This window comes from Lipomyces oligophaga (assembly GCF_038497815.1).
Source record: "Lipomyces oligophaga strain CBS 7107 unplaced genomic scaffold V1516scaffold_6, whole genome shotgun sequence".
NCBI classification, from domain to species: domain Eukaryota; kingdom Fungi; phylum Ascomycota; class Lipomycetes; order Lipomycetales; family Lipomycetaceae; genus Lipomyces; species [Lipomyces] oligophaga.
Window position 1 is genome coordinate 493,338 of NW_027117790.1, and position 17,497 is coordinate 510,834.

Sequence of the window (17,497 nt, forward strand, 5' to 3'; positions counted from 1 at the left end):
GTCGAGTATTATGATAGTGACATGGAGTTTTTTTCTGATTTCAACGCATACAATTTAGATTTTCCTTACACTGTCGTCGATTTTCTCGCGAATTCAAGAGCGGACTAATAAGATTGTAAATTTCCACAGTTACACTGCATTCTAATCAAACTAGTTTTCTTGAGATGGGAGGACATTTTTAAGATGTGCACCATTCCCAGCTACTTCATATTTCCCAAATGACTCGCAACTTTCTCTCTGAAATAAGTTAAAGGATAAGCAGGGAAAATCTCAGAAGATTTATGTAACTCTTATAACGGTGAATTTTCATTTATAAGTTATGCTTTTACGCTCATTTGCAGTGTCGGGTGCTGCGCTTCTCGCTATAGCACCATCAGCACTTGCATCCTTCAACTCGACTTTGATATCATCTCCGTTTGGAGGTAAAGATATAGATCTGTCACCTCTAGTTGGACAGTGAGTAGTAAAGCTTGTTGAAGATACTCCTCCTTCAATTACATCTACTTTCTTTTTCTTTAATCTATTCGGACCTCTTGAACGGACTGAGGATTTTCCTGCTGACTCCGATGACTGCGTGGGTCATGAAGGTGAGCACAAGATATGCCATTGGGCTATTCATGCAATAGATAATATATTAACGATTTCTAAAGCATGTATCATTAGAACTATTACGTGCACTGGATCCAAGCCTTTGACCGTGGATGTTATACCGCTCGGCGAAGGCGATACAGAGCATTCTAACTTCTCCGCTGTCTATTATGAAAGTTCGTTGCACAACAGAAGTGTAGAAGCATATGTCATTTTTCTCTGCAAAGACCAGGGTGCGGATAACTCCATGAAATCCGAAATTTCACCAATTGATACATATCCATTCAGAGGTGTTCAACCAAATCAAATAGGATGTCCTCAACAAAATTTATTTTCGAACTTTAGAGGTGTATACAGTTTTGACTTTTACCACTGCTCCCAATCGTTTCTCTTTATAGATAGCTATATCCCGTGTGCTGATATGCGTCTGTCGCTGCACCAAGGAGAATCTGGATTTTTCAGTCGGTTGCATGCTAAATTTGTCTTCCTCTCTAAGCTCGTCTTGCTTGCTAGTTTGATCGCTATCTTAAAATCATTCAAAGGAAGAGTTTATGTTAAAACGACGAAGTGTTTAGCCGATCTTGACCATCTGTCCTCTATACAAGCAATTACTGAAACAAGAGATTAAATTATCAAATCTAAATCTAGGGAATGATGCTCTAATCCAAATAAAAGTAAATAAATAAAAACAAACTTTAAGTCCTTACAATTTCTAGAAAACCTTTTTTAGTTATTAAATATCTAGAACTTAATTCATCTTTACGATTATTTATAGATCCTTTACCATCAAAAAAAGATTTTATATCTCTCAAGCTGTGGAGATCTAGCCTCTGGGTATCTAGAATAATTAGAGATACCGAATCTGCATAAATTTTCGTATCTTTATTGAAATCTCTAATCAATTGGTTTCTTTTAAGAGCAACGCTGTAACCAGTGGGGAGGCTTGCGCACATGTACTATTTCAAGTAACCGGTGCTTTGATGATGTGTACTACAAAAGCTGAACAGATACAGGCAGAGACTACTGACTGGAGTTGAATGTCGAACTTATAGCTTTTACACAACTAACAGAGTACTGTTTGGTCAAGAGAAATACGTGGACTGGCGATCTACTTCAGCGTCAGAAGCTAGCTACATAAGCACTGCAAGCCTGAATGTGGATACGAGTCTGACATATGTGAAATGTGAACTAACATTGAGGAAAGTATACGGAGTCCAATGACAGGAAAATTTCTGTTGGAACTTTTGAATTCCAACACCACTATTTGGTAGCATCTACCACGGAGTCAGGCATAGTCCTTCACCCCAATTCGATATCATTCTTAGAATATTACGTCTCCAATATCATAAAAATTTAGCAGCATGCACATTAATGTATAGAATACGTATAAGTGAACAAAAGATCAAACAAATCAAACAAGAAGTACGTAATGTCGGAAGCAAGTCCAAAACAAAAATATCAACAAATATCAAAATCTAGTACACTGCGAAATGTTCAGACAGCACCATCAAGAAGTGCCTCTACAGCTCCTTGAACATTGCCACCGCTTCGCCGTAATGCCCGCACATTCCGCTCAAAATCAACAAATCCCTAAAACCAAGTTAGATCAACATCAGCATGAAAGTCCAATACCAATATGTATCCGACTGGAACAAAATAACGTACCAGTTCGTTAAGCTGCTGTAGCTGGCTTTCATATCTTTCTTCAGGTGGTCTAGTATCTTCAGGCTGATTCGGTATAGCACCACCTGCACCACCTGCACCACCTGCACCACCCATCATCGAACTCATTAATCTCATCATCTCAGGATTAAATAGATTGGCATTCTGAGCGGGCGCTGTGCCTGGGGATGCAGATGCGCCATTTGTTGGATTGAATAATGAACCGAAAGGATTAACAGGTGAAGTTCCAGTTCCTGCACCTGCACCTGCACCAGGAGCACCACCCGGAAAGAGCATAGAAAATGGGTTAGCAGGAGTCTGTGTCGAAGTAGAATTGTTCGTCGGAGTTGTTGATGTCGTCTCAGTTGTACCAGTTCTTCCTGGCTCGGGAAACGCCGCCTGACCTCCAGCTCCGTTCATAGCATTTCCAACTCCAAACATACGATTAAGATTCATCATCTGACGCATAGTATCAGGATTGGTCATCATTTGAACAAACTGGGGGCTCTGCATCATTTCTCGAACCTGAGGACCCATATGCTGGAGATTTGGCGACGAGTTGATGATGTAATCTAACATCTGTGGGTTCTGAAGCATCTGACTGATAGATTGCTGAACCATGGGATTTGACATTGCCGAGATAAGCTGCTCTTCAGAGGGCGGAGGACCCATCTTGTATGGACGGTTACAACGGACATTCAAATCGAAAAGAACGAGAAAAAGAAAAACTTACACCACCATCAGGTCCAAAAATATTTGCATCGGGCATTTGAGCAAGGCCGGCGTATCTGGCGCCAGTGAGATCGGCGAGTGGATTGTTTGCGCCAGTCCCAGCGGCGATATTTCGAGGGACACCAGAAGAGGCAGGATTTGTAGAAGCAGCAGATCCAGAAGTAGTAGAAGCAGTAGAAGGAGCAGTAGGAGGAGCAGCACTCTTGACGAGATGAATGGTATGTCCGTTCTGGAGTTTGTACGTGCTCAAAGGCTCATGATCTTTGAGAACCCTGCCCGAGTAGATCAACCGCTGACGATCTTTTGGAATATTGCATTGAGGTTCTAGCAAAGCTTTGAAATCTGACACTAATATCGACGGACTAACCGTGAGCGGATATTTCTGGTCTGCAGAAGATCTAGACGAGTCAGCAGGAGAACTAGAATCTTGCCGGAAGAGCAAATCTCAGAAGGTGAGAATGCTATGGAATAAATCATCTCGCGAGCCAAATCACTTACTTGACGATGATTTTGATATCGTCGGACGGAACAGATGAGAGATCTGAAGAAGTAGATTCGGCCATCTTAAGGATTGAAATGGGCAATTGGCGAATTTATGAAGTATTGGGGTGTAGAAAGCGGTGATGAGGTGGTGATGGTGTGGTAGACTTAAACAAAAGTGACAGCGGCAATAGTAGCAATGATAGCAGCAACAATCTGATACAATCTCTCTAATAGCAGACAAAAAACCGACTAGGCACAATCGAAAAAAAATTCAATTATTAATGAAACTAGAAACAATTGAACTGAATTGAATTGCTAAATGCAAGATGTTGCTCGTGGAATTGAATGGAATCAAAGCAAATCGCCATTTACCGATTGTCGCTAGAGACTCCGAACATGATAGAACTGGGACTTCGTTAGCGTAACCGTGAGCACGTCTAGCGTACCTTTTCGACCCTCCTCGACCTCACTTCCCTGTCTCGCAGCATAGGCAATCATTCCCAGAGCATGATTACATAATAACTTCCGTCACGAGACGTGTCCGCTGACCGCTTCTCTAGTATCACGTGTGCACAGCCACGTGTGAAGCATGAGGCCGGCCCTGTGGGCGTGCCCCATAACAAGTCAGGAACACCGCCACTCGAGGCTGAGCCAATAGTTTAAAAGAGGTCTCGCCGGGACGAGTTTGATTTATCACACAGAATGAGAGCTTCTTCGTCCGGCCATCACCAGATTTTGTATTTTTTAGCAAGTTTTTGAAGCGTTAGTTTTAGTGCTTTAAGTGCTTTTTTGTGTTTTAACATCGATTGTTGGATTCTTTGCCATCTAATTGCTATGGCTTATCAATATCATACATACTCGCAGCAGCAGCAAGCTCCGGGGCAGCTGCAGTCCATATCCTCATGTGTGTATTTACTTCTCGTACGGCGTAAATAAGGCACTGCATTTCTGATTGACTGTCCTTTTTACGCATCCAATCCTACGTATACTAATGCAATCCCTATTAGTGCATCAATCGCGGGCTCGTTTTGACGCTGGTCGTGTCTTTGATGTCGAGGACGACCTAGAGTTCTGTCCGACGTTATCCGAGGAAGAGATTCAATCAGCTACCCCCTATTCTTCCGATCGTTCATCGACCTCTGGTTCGCCCGAATCGTCTCCTCTGCAGCATCAGATCAGACCGGCTAGTATGATCTACGGCCAGGTCTCTCCGGGTGTTTCACCGGTTCGCTCGGCTCTGTCGAGAACTCGCAGAGCAATTGAAATCGTCGATCCCGCCACTGGAATGCGTGTGTCCTCACCCCCGCTGTCTACCCCATCGAAGATGAACTTTTTCCCTGTCGGTGTGCCAGCCTCCCTTGGACCTGTAGCGGTCAATTCTTCTATCCATCGTCGACCATGGTAATGATGACATTATTCATTATTATCGTCCATTGTATATGCATATATACTATGCATCTGTGTATTATGCATCAGCTATAGCTGTATCTCTGCCTTTTAGTCGGGTGTCTGGTCAATATTGGGTTTCGGTCTATTTTATTTCAACTTTGGATTTCTTTTTGTGTCTTAATTCTTATATCTGCATGTGTCTAATGGGTTTGGCGATTGGTGCTGTATTGTGCTCTCTTCCGTGACTTGAGATTTGTTTTTGGTCAATTTTGGAGCAACTCATTGTTATAGGTTGCTCTCTTTAATCCGTGATTGTGTCTGTGTAAGATGATGTATGATTTGCTTTGTTGATTTTTTTTTGGATGCGCATTGCGCTGTTGTCTTACATGATATATGGTATGGTCTATACATTCATTTGATGTCATGTTATGTATACACAATTTATTATGTTTATTTAGTAATCAGCTTCTTAGATTCTTCGTATATTTATATTGTCCTTTATTTATCGTTTACAATTCAGATGAAGGTATTTACTGAACATATCTTGAAAAAAACAATATAAAGTTGAACAAAACTAATCAACCGTATATTCCGTTCTATCTGCGTCATCACAACAAACATTTGGTACGAACATTTGCTTATAAAAATCAAAGGGCACTATCAAAACACCGTAACCAAACCGAACAAAAAACAAAAGGAATGAAAAGTCCTTGTAAATGCTTAACTCAGAATAATGATGAGAATCAACAATACAATGATCAAGATAGCGATGGTCAGTATCGAGCCATTCTCCTTGGCCTTTTTCGAGACATGATCCAGTCGTTTTCTCGCGCGGTCAAGTCTATTTTGGCCCCAGTCTACCATGCGCTCGACGTCACTCAAAAGCTCAATATGCGAGTCAACTTCGTCACCGATTTGTATGCTTAGTTCTCGTTGTCTTGAAATTGACTCTGACAGTCTGTCAAGCGATTCGTCTTGTTGTTGCATGATCCGTTGTTGTTGTTGTAGCGCTTCCTGATTAGTTGCACTGTTACGAGCCTCCTCGGCAGCAAGACTTAGAGGATCTGGTGTCGATGAAACGTCAATCAGATTATCGCTGAATCGTACTGTCTTCGCCACTTTCCTACCTCCGCCAATCGTTCGTCTGGTTCCATCAGCATTTTCTTGACTCCGTGAAGTCACCAAAGACGGTCTTATTGGTGTGGACTGCTGCACTTTGCTGATGATCTTATCCGCTCCACCGTCCTGAAGTAGACTCATCAATTTATCGTACTGCTTTTGCAATCTTATTAATGTGTCTTCACGACTTCTTAGCGATTGAGAAGATCTTTAGAAGTTAGTATTAATCAAACTAAATGAAATAGAATCTTACAAGCTAGAATCGGTTTCAGCAGCAGTCTGCTCACGTTCAAGCTGCGCTATACCATCTTTGATCATTATCAAATTCCGTTGTATATCATTCTCATCGGACGACGAAGGCTCGAGATCTAGCGATCTGAGCCGATTCCGTTCGAGAACTGAGACCAGAGTTGTATCAGCTAGAATGAGCAGCTTACCTGCCGCAGGAGACACGTTTGAATTGCTCATTATGTATTTCGCAAATTGCTTGGTCTAAAATCGAGCAATAGTTTGCACTTTCCAATTCAAATCCGAAGTCCAATATCTTGCCGGCTGATCAAAAGTGCTAGCTATCAGCCAAATTACAATAGCTCGAACTACGAATTCGAAGCAGAAATGACAACAGAATTGAAGGCGCGATAAGCTTGAAAGAAGCCCCTCCAGGCTGGACAAAATCCGTACAAACTCGAATTCAAATGCGCGAGAAAAGACCCTCTAAAAGATTAAATAAACTGGCCTGATGTATCTCGAGTCTGAAATTGATAAAACACCAGACCGAAACAATCCGCTCAATTATATAGAATTTGACTAAAACTGGTTGTAGTTTAGGCAATAGATTGCTTAATCCGGACCTTGTTCAGTGGAGTATCTGTCGAGTACCATATTTTATATGCCATAACGTCTATTATTAGGTTATGGAATAACTAGATAATCCTATTGTGCTGCAAACTGCGCGGCTCTCCAGGCGCCGAGTTTCCCCAGGTTTCCGAGATATTTTCATCAATCTTCAGACTGGTGGACATCCTCGGGCAAAAATATTCCCTAAAAACAGTCTGATCTACCAGTTATATAACAACGCGAAATATTATATTGCCTGCTTTAGTATGGCGCTTGAAGGGAGCGTAAACGTGGCTGTCTTAGCACAGGAACCGGACCTTCGTTCGCTGAGCTACATCTCTCTCGATGACAATCTAGTTTGTCCTATCTGTCGCTGCGCTCTAGTCGATCCATGCTGCACAAAATGCGGGTATGTATGATGATTGGTGTATTGTTATTATATTCTAAAAACTATTTCCAGTCATGTGTTTTGCTCGTCGTGCCTGCAACGAGCACTCATTCAAACGCCGAAATGTCCCGTCGATCGGTCTGATATCTCAGATCAAGATGTTCTACCGCCGCCAAAACTGCTTTCTAATATGGTGAACGAACTGCTCGTCTGTTGTCCAAACGAAGAATTAGGGTGCTCGTGCGTTCTGCAGCGGGGACTTCTGAGATATCATTTATCTGAGGATTGCCAGTACAGTCTTGTTCCTTGTCCCGGCGCACCTGAATGCAGTCGACTAATTCAACGCCGAGCATTGAAACAAACTACTACTTCTCCCTCCTTTTCTGCTTCAGATTCTTCTGCTCGCTGTCTTCATAATCACGTTTACTGTTCCGCGTGTGATAAGAAAGTGTTAGAAGTTGATCTTCCCGCTCATGAAGCTGCTTGCACAGTTCGAACAGTTCGTTGCCCTGACTGTTCTGATGAGTTCACTCTTGCTTCTCTTGCTACACATTCCCCGATTTGCCCAGACACGATTGTTCGCTGTACTGCCGAGAAAATTGGCTGTCCTTGGAGTGGACCGCGGGCGCGTCATGCTGCCCATGCGACTCTTTGTACATTTGTCAAACTGGCACCGTTCATGGCGCGCCAAGAAGCCCGAATCGATGCTCTTGAACTCGAAAATAAAGGCCTCCGTGCTCAACTCTGTGGATCGCTGTCTACCCTCTCAACTCCTCAAATCGGTTTCGATCATGACATGTACCACGTCATGGCTGAACACGAAAGATTTAGGTCCGATTTTGAAAAATTATCGGAGCAGCTTGGAGAGTTGGAAATTCGCCACAGCGTGCTTATCACGAACCAAAATGTGCGTATGAAAGATGAACTCCAGTCGATGCGGAACGCAATGAATGGAATTAGACACCAAATTCATTTCCTACTAATGGAGCGGCGCACTTGGGCGCTTCAAAACATGGCCTCAAATACAATGGCCGCGCAGGTCGCTGCTGCGCAAGCAAATACGACAAATACTATTTCTAGCTCGTCGCCAGCGTCTGTTACTACTCAGTCCACTAGGGCACACCTAAGAGAACATTCCTGTAGGCTTCCGCGGCGCGACTCAGAGCAATACAGAGAGAAGTTGTAGTTTACGCTTGCTTTGTAATTTTATTCGTCTTTTTGGTGTATTTTTTTACTTGTTTGCATTTTGGTCGGTATGGTGTTTAGGTGTAAAGAAAGTCAATATCAGTTTGTATTCATTCAGATTTATTCATAGCATTCGTATCAAAGCTTATTACGAAAGAGGTACCAACATAGCAAAAGCAACCAAAATGGATTGATAAACTAATAGCTTCTACCAAACATACACCACTGTATGGCCTCTTTCCCACACGCAGCACATTTGGTTTCACCTTTCACGATTCCCTCTGGCTGTTCAAACGGAATACAAAGCGATTTCGCACCCATTGATGGAGCTCGCTCATCCTCGGCTTCATCGCTGGCTTGACGAGCAGATTTATCCTTGATCTCCTCTTCGCATTGCATCACACCGCACCACGGAATTTGGACAAGGTTCTTAGCATTCAGAGCTGGAACAAAATCGTCCCATTTAGTAACGCGAACAACATGCTGATCAAACTGCGCCTTAGCCTTATTATACATCTCGGTCTGAATGTCTTCGAGAAGTTGCGGGACAGCAGACGAAATATCAGATAATGGGATAGATTGCTTTGCTCCACTTGTCCGACGGACAGACATGACTTGTTGCTTCTTGAAATCCATAGGTCCAAACTCAATTCGAAGCGGAACTCCTCGAAGTTCCCAGTCAGAAAACTTCCAACCAGGAGAGTAATTATCTCGAGTGTCGGTTATAACGCGCACACCAGCTTCTTTTAAGACTTTAGCAATCTCTTCCACGCCACTGTTCACATTTGTCTTGTCTTCTTCTGTTGTCTTGACTGTTATACCACACGGTATAACAACAACCTGAGTTTGAGCCACACGAGGAGGCATCACAAGGCCTTTATCGTCGCCATGGATCATGACCATGACTCCAATCGTACGCGTCGACAAACCCCATGAGTTCTGCCAAACATTGATCTTTTCGCCGACTTTATTAGGGTCCTCAACAGTAATGCCAAACATTTTTGAGAAATTCTGGCCAAGGCAATGACTGGTGGCCCCTTGGATACCTCGACCGGTGGCCGGGATATAACCTTCAGTAGTAGTAGTGAAAAATCCGCCTGCAAACTTCTCCTTCTCAGTCTTGCGGCCCTTGATGACTGGTACAGCAAGAAGTTCAGAGTAAACTCGTGCATAGAGATCGAGAATCTGCAGAACTTCTGATTCTGCTTCCGTCTGAGTTAGAAAGGCCGTATGGCCTTCCTGCCACAGAAACTCGCGAGTCCGCAGAAATGGCTGAGGATGTTTGAATTCCCAGCGGACAACTGCAGTGTGTTAAAAGGGGAATCTAATCTACTACTAATCGTAACTACTTACCAGAATTCCATTGATTAAGTTTCAGAGGAAGATCACGATGACTGCGGATCCACTTAGCGTAGTAAGGATACATGACTGTTTCAGAAGTCGGGCGAATAGCGATTGGTTCTTCTAAATCGGTCGTGCCACTAAATATCTGTCAGAATCTATTGAATTCATATTAAGAAATACATACGCTTTAGTGACCCAAGCAACTTCTGGCGCAAACCCTTCGACATGATCCTTCTCCTTCTCTAAAACCCGCGACGAGACAAACATTGGGAAATAGGCATTCTGCACACCAAGAGCCTTGATTTGGCCATCAAACCATCCTCAGCGGTGTCAGCTAGTAGAGTCGAATGCAAATTTCTACAACTAAGACTTACCTTGAATCTGCTCCCAAACATAATATGATCCAGGCTTCATAATGTAACAACCGGAGACATCGTAGTATTCTAGCATATCGCCCTTAGTGAGTACCTGCTGGTACCAGGAGGGAAAGTCCTCCTCCTTTGGAGAGGTGATACTGATCAAAGGAGTTTTAGCTGTAAGGTGCCCAGTTAGTAAAATTCCATTTTAAGAAAGATAGCAAAAATACACGATGCGACTTACAATCGTTTGCTGCTTTCTTGGGGCCCATATCTAGTCTCAATTAATATAAACTCAGCAACTACTGGAACTTTGATATTAAATTTTAATTGCAATTGGAGTTCCGCAATGACAACAAATCCGAAGTAGTCAAAGCAAAATAATTCCTAGCAGAAGCAACTTTAGGTGAGTCTTATCAAAAATTCCTCGAAAATCCACACAAACGCCTTGCTAGATGTCAGCTCCTCAGCTCTCGAAGCGATCTCTCAAGAACAAGTCTTTGATGCCAGCTTGTCTACTTGAAGCCAATTTTTGTTAACATACCTTCTTGCTGCTATCATAGTTACCGCAACTAACGTTTCTTTGCTTGTTTTTCTCAGGATTTTAAACAAGAACATTGATTCACTCTATTGGCAATGGCAGAATCAGTTCAACAAATCGTGGAATATCCTCGCGAATTCTGGTCAGAAGGTACAGCTTTTGTCAAGCGCTGCACGAAGCCAAACAAAAAAGGTCAAGATATTTAGTCAATTTTGCAAACCGAAGGAGCTATATGCTGACTTTGCTGCTTTTTAGAATATTTGAAAATCATTCAAAGCGTTGGCATGGGATTCGTTATTATGGGCGCTATTGGCTATATTGTCAAGTTGGTATGTAGTCTGTGGTGAAGTTATTGAGATGTTCTAATCTAGTCTCAGATTCATATTCCAATCCGTCAACTCATTACTGTCTAAGCAATTCATTTTGTAGTGTGATTTCTCGCTGATACGATTTCTCTGTAATCTCCGATTTACCAGGATTACATAAGATGTCTGGATATCCGATTTCGAGTTACAAGCATTTCAGGCTCCGGTATCCAGAAGCATGATTAAACACCATTCTCTCAATTTGAATATCTAAAATTGTACTATATTACTTTTAAAATTGATTTGAAGTACTTTAACGAAATATCCACGACCGAGAAAGATAAAAATTCATTAAATTATCCACCGCTCCATACACCCTGCCAAAAAGTAGATACGGCCACCAAAAGGGATAAAACTGTAAAAAATACGCAACGAGCCTATAAATGCTAAAGAGTTTAAAAAAGAAATATAGTTAATGAAAAATTAAATAGGCGATGAATAGTTGTCAAAGCTATCGTCACCCGCTGAAATAGGCAGTAACGGACTCTCGATTTCTTCCTTCTTTCATAAAATTATTATTTGGTTCACAGTCAAAAGTCTTCAGCTTACCTCTTTCTCATCTTCCCGCCACTGATGAAGCATAACTCCACCTTCTTCATTTGCGTATCCACACCATGAAGATGTAGCTATTGTAGGCAAATAAGGATGCCAAGCAACATCTCGAACACACGGTTCTTCCTGTAAACTTCTGCTGTAACCTCTACCTAGCCTGGCTGCTGCTTCTTCTTCCTGACCACGACTAGGTCTATCGTACAAGTCCGAACTCCCGACATCAATCACCTTGGCGATCTGTCCATCGAGTGAATATATGTGTACTTTACCATTCGACGACCCAGTGTACAGATATTGACTCCCACTGGAACTTGGAGGGGAAAAGTGGCACCGAATTAGAGTACGCAGCACTTCATGCCCGGTATAAGTCATCACACTGCAATCGTTTGGATGCCGCTTACCAGCTGCGTAAGGATACATCTGATATCGATAATCAAAGTGAGAACTATAATCTTTATAACCGCCCACCTCACCATATCGCTCACTCGATACAAGTTTGCGAATATCCCACAACTTCATGGATTGGTCCTTGCCATTGGAAACCAGATATCTACCATCTTTCTTCGAATCAATGTACGTAATACCTTCAACATGTCCAAGTAAAACCCCGGCTTCTTGCTTAGAACTCATACTTCGTCGATCCCACACTTTAATAACTTGATCGTCCGAGCCACTGTACAAAAGGTTTCCCGAGTCATCGCCAAAACAGACTGCATTCACATCATCCTCATGTCCATCTAACCGCAAGAGAACTTTTTTGGACTCAATATCGTATACATAGAGTGACTGGTCATTAGAACCTGCAACAATCTGCCTGCCATCTGCTGAAAACCGAAGTGACCAAATACCAAAACGGTGATATCTACTAGTAGTTCCGACGTTGAAATCTAGTCTTTCTTGTACAGAATCATCCGGGCTTGTGCTTGCCAACTGAACACTGGGCGTGATACTGCTATATGCAATCCACTTGTTATCGTTCGATAATGTCGCATCAGTAACCGTCCAGCTAGCAATCTCAACTTTAACTGTCTTATATAATTTCCACGGAAATGCATGGCTAGTATCGTACATGCGGACCTTGAAATCTTGAGATGCTGTGTAGAAAAAACTACCATCCTCAGAAAACTGGCCACTATATGTACGTCGATGAAAGTGGAGAAACTTCCGACTAGTGTAGTTCGGAATCATGTGCTATAATTCATTAATTTGAGCCTATGCAATCACCAGCATCTGCGCTTACTTGACTGAAGGTTGACAGTGGATAGTATACAGGAGACATTTCTCGTCTGAAGAGTCGATCTCCGGTCATGTGAGGAAATCGACGTCGACTCTGGATATTGGCCGCCTTCTCTTCAACCTAGTCGCTGTTAATTTCTGTACCTAAATTAAATGCGGAGATCCGCTCGATCACTCACAAATCCAAATTCACCATTATTCGCAAGCTCGATACCCTTGGGATTCGGAACTGGCTCCAGCTTCGGAGCAGGAAGCGATAAACGTGGATGAACTGAAAAGAAAAGAGAAAGCTGGTTAGCAAATGAAGCCATTTTTTTCTAGAGCGCGAAGTAAACTAGCAGAAAAGAAAGTAAATCGTAAGTAGAATCGGAAATTAGGATATGCAGACTCGGTTTAGCGTAGTCTAGATCGATAAATCCGCGCTACCCCGGAGTACCAGACCGATTGCACAATTAATATGGAATCTGATTAAGTTGTGATTCTGACAGCGCCGAAACCCAAAACCAAACACTTTCACAGACTACAGACAGGACTGATAACAGAACTCGGCATTGGTCGATACCCCGGACAAGTCGGCTTAAGGTAAACCACTTGTAATCCGCAGTTGGGAGTAGTACAGCCCGCTGAGTGCGATCGTCGGGAGATAAGATTCAAGAAGCAAGCAAAGAGAGTACGGTACTTACAGTGCCCATACAACAGACGTCGCCGCATGCCTACGTATGGAAGTCCGCCGTCTTCGTCTTCGTCTTCCTCGTCTTCGTCGATGTCTTCGTCCTCGTCATCGTTGTCGTCGTCCTCATCGATATATTCGACTTCATCGTAGTCTTCATCTTCATCTTCGTCCTCGTCTTCATCTATTCCGTCTAGAATGTCGACTTCGTATCCGTCGTCGCGGTGTGTGTCACCCATGGCGTTGGCGACCCAGGCAGCCATCAATGCATGGTCGTCAGGAAATATGTCTGCAGCTGTAGCTATCAATCGTTGCATCCGAGTTGCGCGCATATCAATCATAACCTCATCATCGAGTTCCATCGATTCGTCATTATCGTAGAATACCTCTGCGAGTCCTGCATCTTCAAGTCCATCTTCGTCCTCGTCGTCATCCTCTTCCCCTTCCTCGTCGTCATCCTCATCGTCATCCTCTTCATCGACATCTTCGTAATCCTCATCTTCTTCGTCGCCTGAACTAGCTTCATAGACCATTGCCTGTACTTCCGCTGTTGGTCGGTCAGAACCGTCGTCGTCGCCAAACCACATGGCAGAAATACTTCCGCTATTTCGATTGCGAATCGGCCGAGAGCTTGTAGAAACTATTTCCTCACTTGAGTCTGACAAACTCATTCTGCTATTTTTTGTAGCCTAATTCCCCCCGTCGTTTGGCAAATCCCCGTTGTTGTTAGTCTGAGTAGGTCGTCCAACTACCCAATTTCCTACTTTCTCGGTCGAGTTCTTTCTCCCACACCTAAATTCCGTCTGTAAGAGCCGCACGCATTTTCTTGTTGAAATCGATTTTGAACTGCAATAATCCAAAGGCTAACTACTACACAGACGAAATATACCTGATTTGTAAATTGCATTTTATACTGACTAATTAATTAAAATGTACAATTTCAGCAATAAAAAAACGACGTCGGCAGGATTCGAACCTGCGCTCCCAGAGGGAAAGAGATTTCTAATCTCTCGCCTTAACCGCTCGGCCACAACGCCCAACTTCTTATATTGCATTCAAATTAAACTTAATAACTACTGGCTTCTGAGTAGAATAGGATTTCAATCCCAAATTACAATAGTATAAATAATTATTCAATTCAGATTCAATTGCGTATAATGGAAATTGAATGAGGCTAACAACACGGAAAGTTAATTATACTATTCTGAGATATATCCATTTTGACTTCCATCAGCGTATCTCTAGTTAATTATTTGGGATTTACAGATCATGAATCTTCAAACTTCTGGAAGAACGAATGGCAAACAACCTGATCAGTTCGTGATGATAGCGTGCATTTACATGAATTTCTAATGTTTCCGTAGTACCTCAGAAAGAAGCCGCCAAAGATGGAGCTTCTCGAATGGCTCACAGCTCTTCAAATCCCAAACGCTAATTTCCACGAACAGTGGAAGGTTGGGGTATAAATAGGGTTCAAACTAAGCAGTCACGGTCTACATTTTCGGAACGGCAGGTAGGGTTTAACTAGAGTATTTGTGCGGCGGATCATGCTCCTGCCACAACAGTCGAATTCTTTGATTGAGTGCTAGCCAAAAGTTGTCGTTGTCAATTGTCTTCCAAAAGTTAGATATCGTTTGTTCATTTTTCTTTGCTTGTTCGTGACCAGTCAAAGATTCTATAGCAAATATGCCTCGTACGTTAATATTCCTGTTTGATTGTTGACGAATTTTTGTTTGCGGTTTGTTGCTGACCATGTCGAATAGGTGCTCCTTCAACTTACTCCAAGACCTATCAGGTCCCTAAACGGTATGTAGAGAATTGGTTTTGAAATTCAAAGAGATGATTCGGTTACTAATATTTTAATAGTCCTTATGAACTTGCTCGTTTGGTATATACTCATTTTGAAGATGATATGGGAAGGAATTGATTTACTGATACAACTTTCTTGCAGGATTCCGAACTCAAGCTTGCCGGTGAATAGTGCGTTTTCTTTGTGCAGGTTTACAGTCTTGTATGTGCATTGTATACTAACAGAATTTTAGCGGTCTCAAGAACAAGAGAGAAATTTACAGAATCGGTCTGCAGCTCTCCAAGATTCGTCGTGCCGCCCGTGATCTTTTGACTCGTGATGAAAAGGATCCCAAACGTCTTTTCGAGGGTAATGCTCTTATTCGGTATGTTAATCGAGAAGAGAAACTATTTTATAGCCATCTAATTGGACGTTAGTCGTTTGGTTCGCGTTGGTGTCCTTTCCGAGGACCGTATGAGACTTGATTATGTGCTTGCTCTTAAAATCGAGGATTTCTTGGAGCGGAGACTTCAAACCCAGGTTTTCAAGCTCGGTCTTGCAAAGTCTATTCATCACGCTCGTGTTCTTATTAGACAGAGACACGTTCGGTGAGTTTTACTAATATTTGAATTGAATGGAACATGCTAATTGCGATAGTGTTGGAAAGCAGATTGTCAACGTCCCTTCGTTCATGGTCCGTCTTGATTCGCAAAAGCATATTGATTTTGCTTTGACTTCGCCTTACGGAGGTGGCCGTCCCGGTCGTGTTCAGCGTAAGCGTGCTGCTGCTTCCAGCGGTGGTAACGAGGACGAGGCTGAAGATGATGACGAGTAAAGCAGCAATTTGTATATTTGGTGTTGGGGCAAGAACGAGTTTTTCGGATAAAAACACAACACAGCATGCCTGTTTTTATTTTGTGCAAAATAATGTTATGTATTTCTGATATTACCGCAATTTAAAAAGTTATTTCATTATATTACATCGTAGTTTATATCACTTTTTCGTTGAGAGCTCTGATCCCAGCTTCGCCTGTGCAATAAGATTGTTTTATGGTGGAATGGCAGCAAGCATATCCCCATTTAAAATCTATCCACCAGGAACCCCAGACTGTAGTATGATTTCCTGGAAAGACATCTTCTTCATATTGAGAACGCGGTACAGCTGTTGCTTTTCCTTTAATGATGTCGCCTCCAGCTGAGTACTCGACGTAATTTTCGTCAGGTTTCACTTTGAGTTCTTTGGGTAGTTCTCGTATATATTCTGAACCGCCATATTTATCAAGTAGTTGTTTTTTCGATTGGACTGATTTTTCTGATTCTTCCAGTTCGAGTTTTCGTTTAAGCAACGCACCCTCGGTAGGATTAGCTTCGACGCTTACTTGGGCGATGCCTTTCTCCGTAGCGTCCCATGCAAATTGTTTCAAGCGCTCGAATTCCATGGCTTGGTCATCACTTTTGTGGACAAAATCATCTTCTGAGGCAAGAAGACTATCGTCATTATTCATTTTCCGGGATTTAGGATTGTATTCTGCATCAGAGTTAAGATTTTTCAAATAACTAGCTGTATCTTCGCGGACACGAAGTGATCGTGTACTAGGTCCTGTACCGAAGTGTTCATTATCCTCGGAGTCTGCTTCTAAGTCCTTTGATTCAAACGCTTGGTCCTCCGTAGCTTTCCTCCGTAGGTCTTCAAGTTGCTGGTATTCCTCGACCACTTTGATATGCTGCGACACATCGTAGCCATTCCATTTATCGCGCTTGCTATCCCAAGTCATAGGAATATTCTGTATGAGGTCATCAGCTTGAATATTTTGGCCAGTGTATTTTGCTCCGACTTTACGCGGCCGTTCCATGCAATCTTTGGCTTTATGCGTCATTGCCCCGCAGTTTTCACACGCTCCTTTCCTGTACTTCGTAGAAGCTGGTCCAGCCTTGACTCCTCGTTTATACCAAACATCTTTGAGATCTTTTTCTTTTTGGTCTCGATCTTCTCGTAGCCGTTGGTGCTGTAGCGACGTGTCGCCATCTTGCTCGAGATACCATGGGGCCTTCGAGATGAATTGAGGGATGTAGGGATTGATTTCTGTTGGGCCTGGTTCTTGTTCTGGTGGCTTGATGGTTGCTGATTTGGATCTTTCCGGGTCAAATGTATTAAATGCTAACTTTTTCTCGATATTTTCCGTCATTTCGCTTTGATTTCTAGTATAAATATCGGTCCAACATTTGACAGGTTTTGTTATTCACAATCAGCTGGGCAATTT

At 42.6% G+C, this 17,497-nt stretch overlaps 10 protein-coding genes and 1 non-coding gene across 11 annotated transcripts; 5 read left to right on the forward strand and 6 right to left on the reverse strand.

Annotated features, from left to right (window-relative positions):
* Nucleotides 1–319: 319 nt before the first annotated feature.
* V1516DRAFT_713063 (uncharacterized protein) lies at nt 320–1,359 on the forward strand (the record flags this gene model as incomplete). Its single annotated transcript, XM_066924300.1, has 3 exons — nt 320–422; nt 465–587; nt 651–1,359. The coding sequence occupies 3 exons, from the start codon at nt 320–322 to the stop codon at nt 1,214–1,216; spliced, it is 792 nt and encodes a 263-aa protein (XP_066776170.1). The 3' UTR covers nt 1,217–1,359.
* Nucleotides 1,360–2,082: 723 nt separating this feature from the next.
* Nucleotides 2,083–3,545, reverse strand: V1516DRAFT_686682 (uncharacterized protein; the record flags this gene model as incomplete). Its single annotated transcript, XM_066923677.1, has 4 exons — nt 2,083–2,178; nt 2,254–2,922; nt 2,984–3,380; nt 3,481–3,545. The coding sequence occupies 4 exons, from the start codon at nt 3,543–3,545 to the stop codon at nt 2,083–2,085; spliced, it is 1,227 nt and encodes a 408-aa protein (XP_066776171.1).
* Nucleotides 3,546–4,111: 566 nt separating this feature from the next.
* V1516DRAFT_467999 (uncharacterized protein) lies at nt 4,112–5,029 on the forward strand. The gene is made up of 2 exons (XM_066919074.1): nt 4,112–4,369; nt 4,473–5,029. Exons 1-2 carry the CDS (start codon nt 4,300–4,302, stop codon nt 4,868–4,870), a joined length of 468 nt encoding a protein of 155 aa, XP_066776172.1. The 5' UTR covers nt 4,112–4,299; the 3' UTR covers nt 4,871–5,029.
* A 286-nt stretch (nt 5,030–5,315) lies between these two features.
* On the reverse strand, nt 5,316–6,781 carry V1516DRAFT_678443 (uncharacterized protein; the record flags this gene model as incomplete). The annotated part of the gene is made up of 2 exons (XM_066922755.1): nt 6,227–6,781; nt 5,316–6,181 (listed from the first exon to the last, which is right to left on the reverse strand). Coding segments are annotated over exons 1-2 (817 nt in total), but the record flags the coding sequence as incomplete, so codon positions are not given.
* Nucleotides 6,782–6,984: 203 nt separating this feature from the next.
* On the forward strand, nt 6,985–8,575 carry V1516DRAFT_678444 (uncharacterized protein). Its single transcript, XM_066922756.1, has 2 exons — nt 6,985–7,219; nt 7,271–8,575. Exons 1-2 carry the CDS (start codon nt 7,077–7,079, stop codon nt 8,382–8,384), a joined length of 1,257 nt encoding a protein of 418 aa, XP_066776174.1. The 5' UTR covers nt 6,985–7,076; the 3' UTR covers nt 8,385–8,575.
* Nucleotides 8,422–10,655, reverse strand: V1516DRAFT_678446 (uncharacterized protein). Its single transcript, XM_066922757.1, has 6 exons — nt 10,628–10,655; nt 10,328–10,530; nt 10,102–10,260; nt 9,912–10,047; nt 9,737–9,864; nt 8,422–9,684 (listed from the first exon to the last, which is right to left on the reverse strand). The coding sequence occupies exons 2-6, from the start codon at nt 10,353–10,355 to the stop codon at nt 8,582–8,584; spliced, it is 1,554 nt and encodes a 517-aa protein (XP_066776175.1). The 5' UTR covers nt 10,356–10,530; nt 10,628–10,655; the 3' UTR covers nt 8,422–8,581.
* Nucleotides 10,540–11,250, forward strand: V1516DRAFT_653792 (uncharacterized protein). Its single transcript, XM_066920293.1, has 3 exons — nt 10,540–10,816; nt 10,880–10,953; nt 11,002–11,250. The coding sequence occupies exons 1-3, from the start codon at nt 10,720–10,722 to the stop codon at nt 11,035–11,037; spliced, it is 207 nt and encodes a 68-aa protein (XP_066776176.1). The 5' UTR covers nt 10,540–10,719; the 3' UTR covers nt 11,038–11,250.
* Nucleotides 11,251–11,529: 279 nt separating this feature from the next.
* On the reverse strand, nt 11,530–13,088 carry V1516DRAFT_627147 (WD40-repeat-containing domain protein; the record flags this gene model as incomplete). The annotated part of the gene is made up of 3 exons (XM_066919779.1): nt 11,530–12,732; nt 12,782–12,898; nt 12,957–13,088. The coding sequence occupies 3 exons, from the start codon at nt 13,086–13,088 to the stop codon at nt 11,530–11,532; spliced, it is 1,452 nt and encodes a 483-aa protein (XP_066776177.1).
* A 1,314-nt stretch (nt 13,089–14,402) lies between these two features.
* Nucleotides 14,403–14,484, reverse strand: V1516DRAFT_t59. The gene has a single exon. It is a non-coding gene; the product is annotated as a tRNA-Ser (tRNA).
* A 555-nt stretch (nt 14,485–15,039) lies between these two features.
* Nucleotides 15,040–16,211, forward strand: V1516DRAFT_678459 (40S ribosomal protein uS4). Its single transcript, XM_066922758.1, has 7 exons — nt 15,040–15,140; nt 15,211–15,253; nt 15,314–15,335; nt 15,399–15,427; nt 15,490–15,621; nt 15,674–15,844; nt 15,894–16,211. The coding sequence occupies exons 1-7, from the start codon at nt 15,134–15,136 to the stop codon at nt 16,069–16,071; spliced, it is 582 nt and encodes a 193-aa protein (XP_066776178.1). The 5' UTR covers nt 15,040–15,133; the 3' UTR covers nt 16,072–16,211.
* V1516DRAFT_713071 (Pre-mRNA splicing Prp18-interacting factor-domain-containing protein) lies at nt 16,151–17,485 on the reverse strand. The gene has a single exon (XM_066924301.1). It carries the CDS (start codon nt 17,420–17,422, stop codon nt 16,226–16,228), a length of 1,197 nt encoding a protein of 398 aa, XP_066776179.1. The 5' UTR covers nt 17,423–17,485; the 3' UTR covers nt 16,151–16,225.
* Between the last annotated feature and the right edge of the window lie 12 nt (nt 17,486–17,497).

Excerpts from the sequence above, each read along its gene's own strand:
- V1516DRAFT_467999 (XM_066919074.1), top strand. The coding sequence starts at position 4,300 with ATGGCTTATCAATATCATACATACTCGCAGCAGCAGCAAGCTCCGGGG. Across the intron at positions 4,370-4,472 it reads GCTGCAGTCCATATCCTCAT|TGCATCAATCGCGGGCTCGT; the intron begins GTGTGTATTTAC and ends AATCCCTATTAG.
- V1516DRAFT_678444 (XM_066922756.1), top strand. The coding sequence starts at position 7,077 with ATGGCGCTTGAAGGGAGCGTAAACGTGGCTGTCTTAGCACAGGAACCG. Across the intron at positions 7,220-7,270 it reads CCATGCTGCACAAAATGCGG|TCATGTGTTTTGCTCGTCGT; the intron begins GTATGTATGATG and ends AACTATTTCCAG.
- V1516DRAFT_678446 (XM_066922757.1), bottom strand. The coding sequence starts at position 10,355 with ATGGGCCCCAAGAAAGCAGCAAACGATT. Across the intron at positions 10,048-10,101 it reads TGTTTGGGAGCAGATTCAAG|GATGGTTTGATGGCCAAATC; the intron begins GTAAGTCTTAGT and ends GACACCGCTGAG. Across the intron at positions 9,865-9,911 it reads GTTGCTTGGGTCACTAAAGC|TGGCACGACCGATTTAGAAG; the intron begins GTATGTATTTCT and ends ACAGATATTTAG.
- V1516DRAFT_653792 (XM_066920293.1), top strand. The coding sequence starts at position 10,720 with ATGGCAGAATCAGTTCAACAAATCGTGGAATATCCTCGCGAATTCTGG. Across the intron at positions 10,817-10,879 it reads CACGAAGCCAAACAAAAAAG|AATATTTGAAAATCATTCAA; the intron begins GTCAAGATATTT and ends GCTGCTTTTTAG. Across the intron at positions 10,954-11,001 it reads TTGGCTATATTGTCAAGTTG|ATTCATATTCCAATCCGTCA; the intron begins GTATGTAGTCTG and ends ATCTAGTCTCAG.
- V1516DRAFT_678459 (XM_066922758.1), top strand. Across the intron at positions 15,254-15,313 it reads ACCTATCAGGTCCCTAAACG|TCCTTATGAACTTGCTCGTT; the intron begins GTATGTAGAGAA and ends ATATTTTAATAG. Across the intron at positions 15,622-15,673 it reads GAGGGTAATGCTCTTATTCG|TCGTTTGGTTCGCGTTGGTG; the intron begins GTATGTTAATCG and ends ATTGGACGTTAG.
- V1516DRAFT_713071 (XM_066924301.1), bottom strand. The coding sequence starts at position 17,422 with ATGACGGAAAATATCGAGAAAAAGTTAGCATTTAATACATTTGACCCG.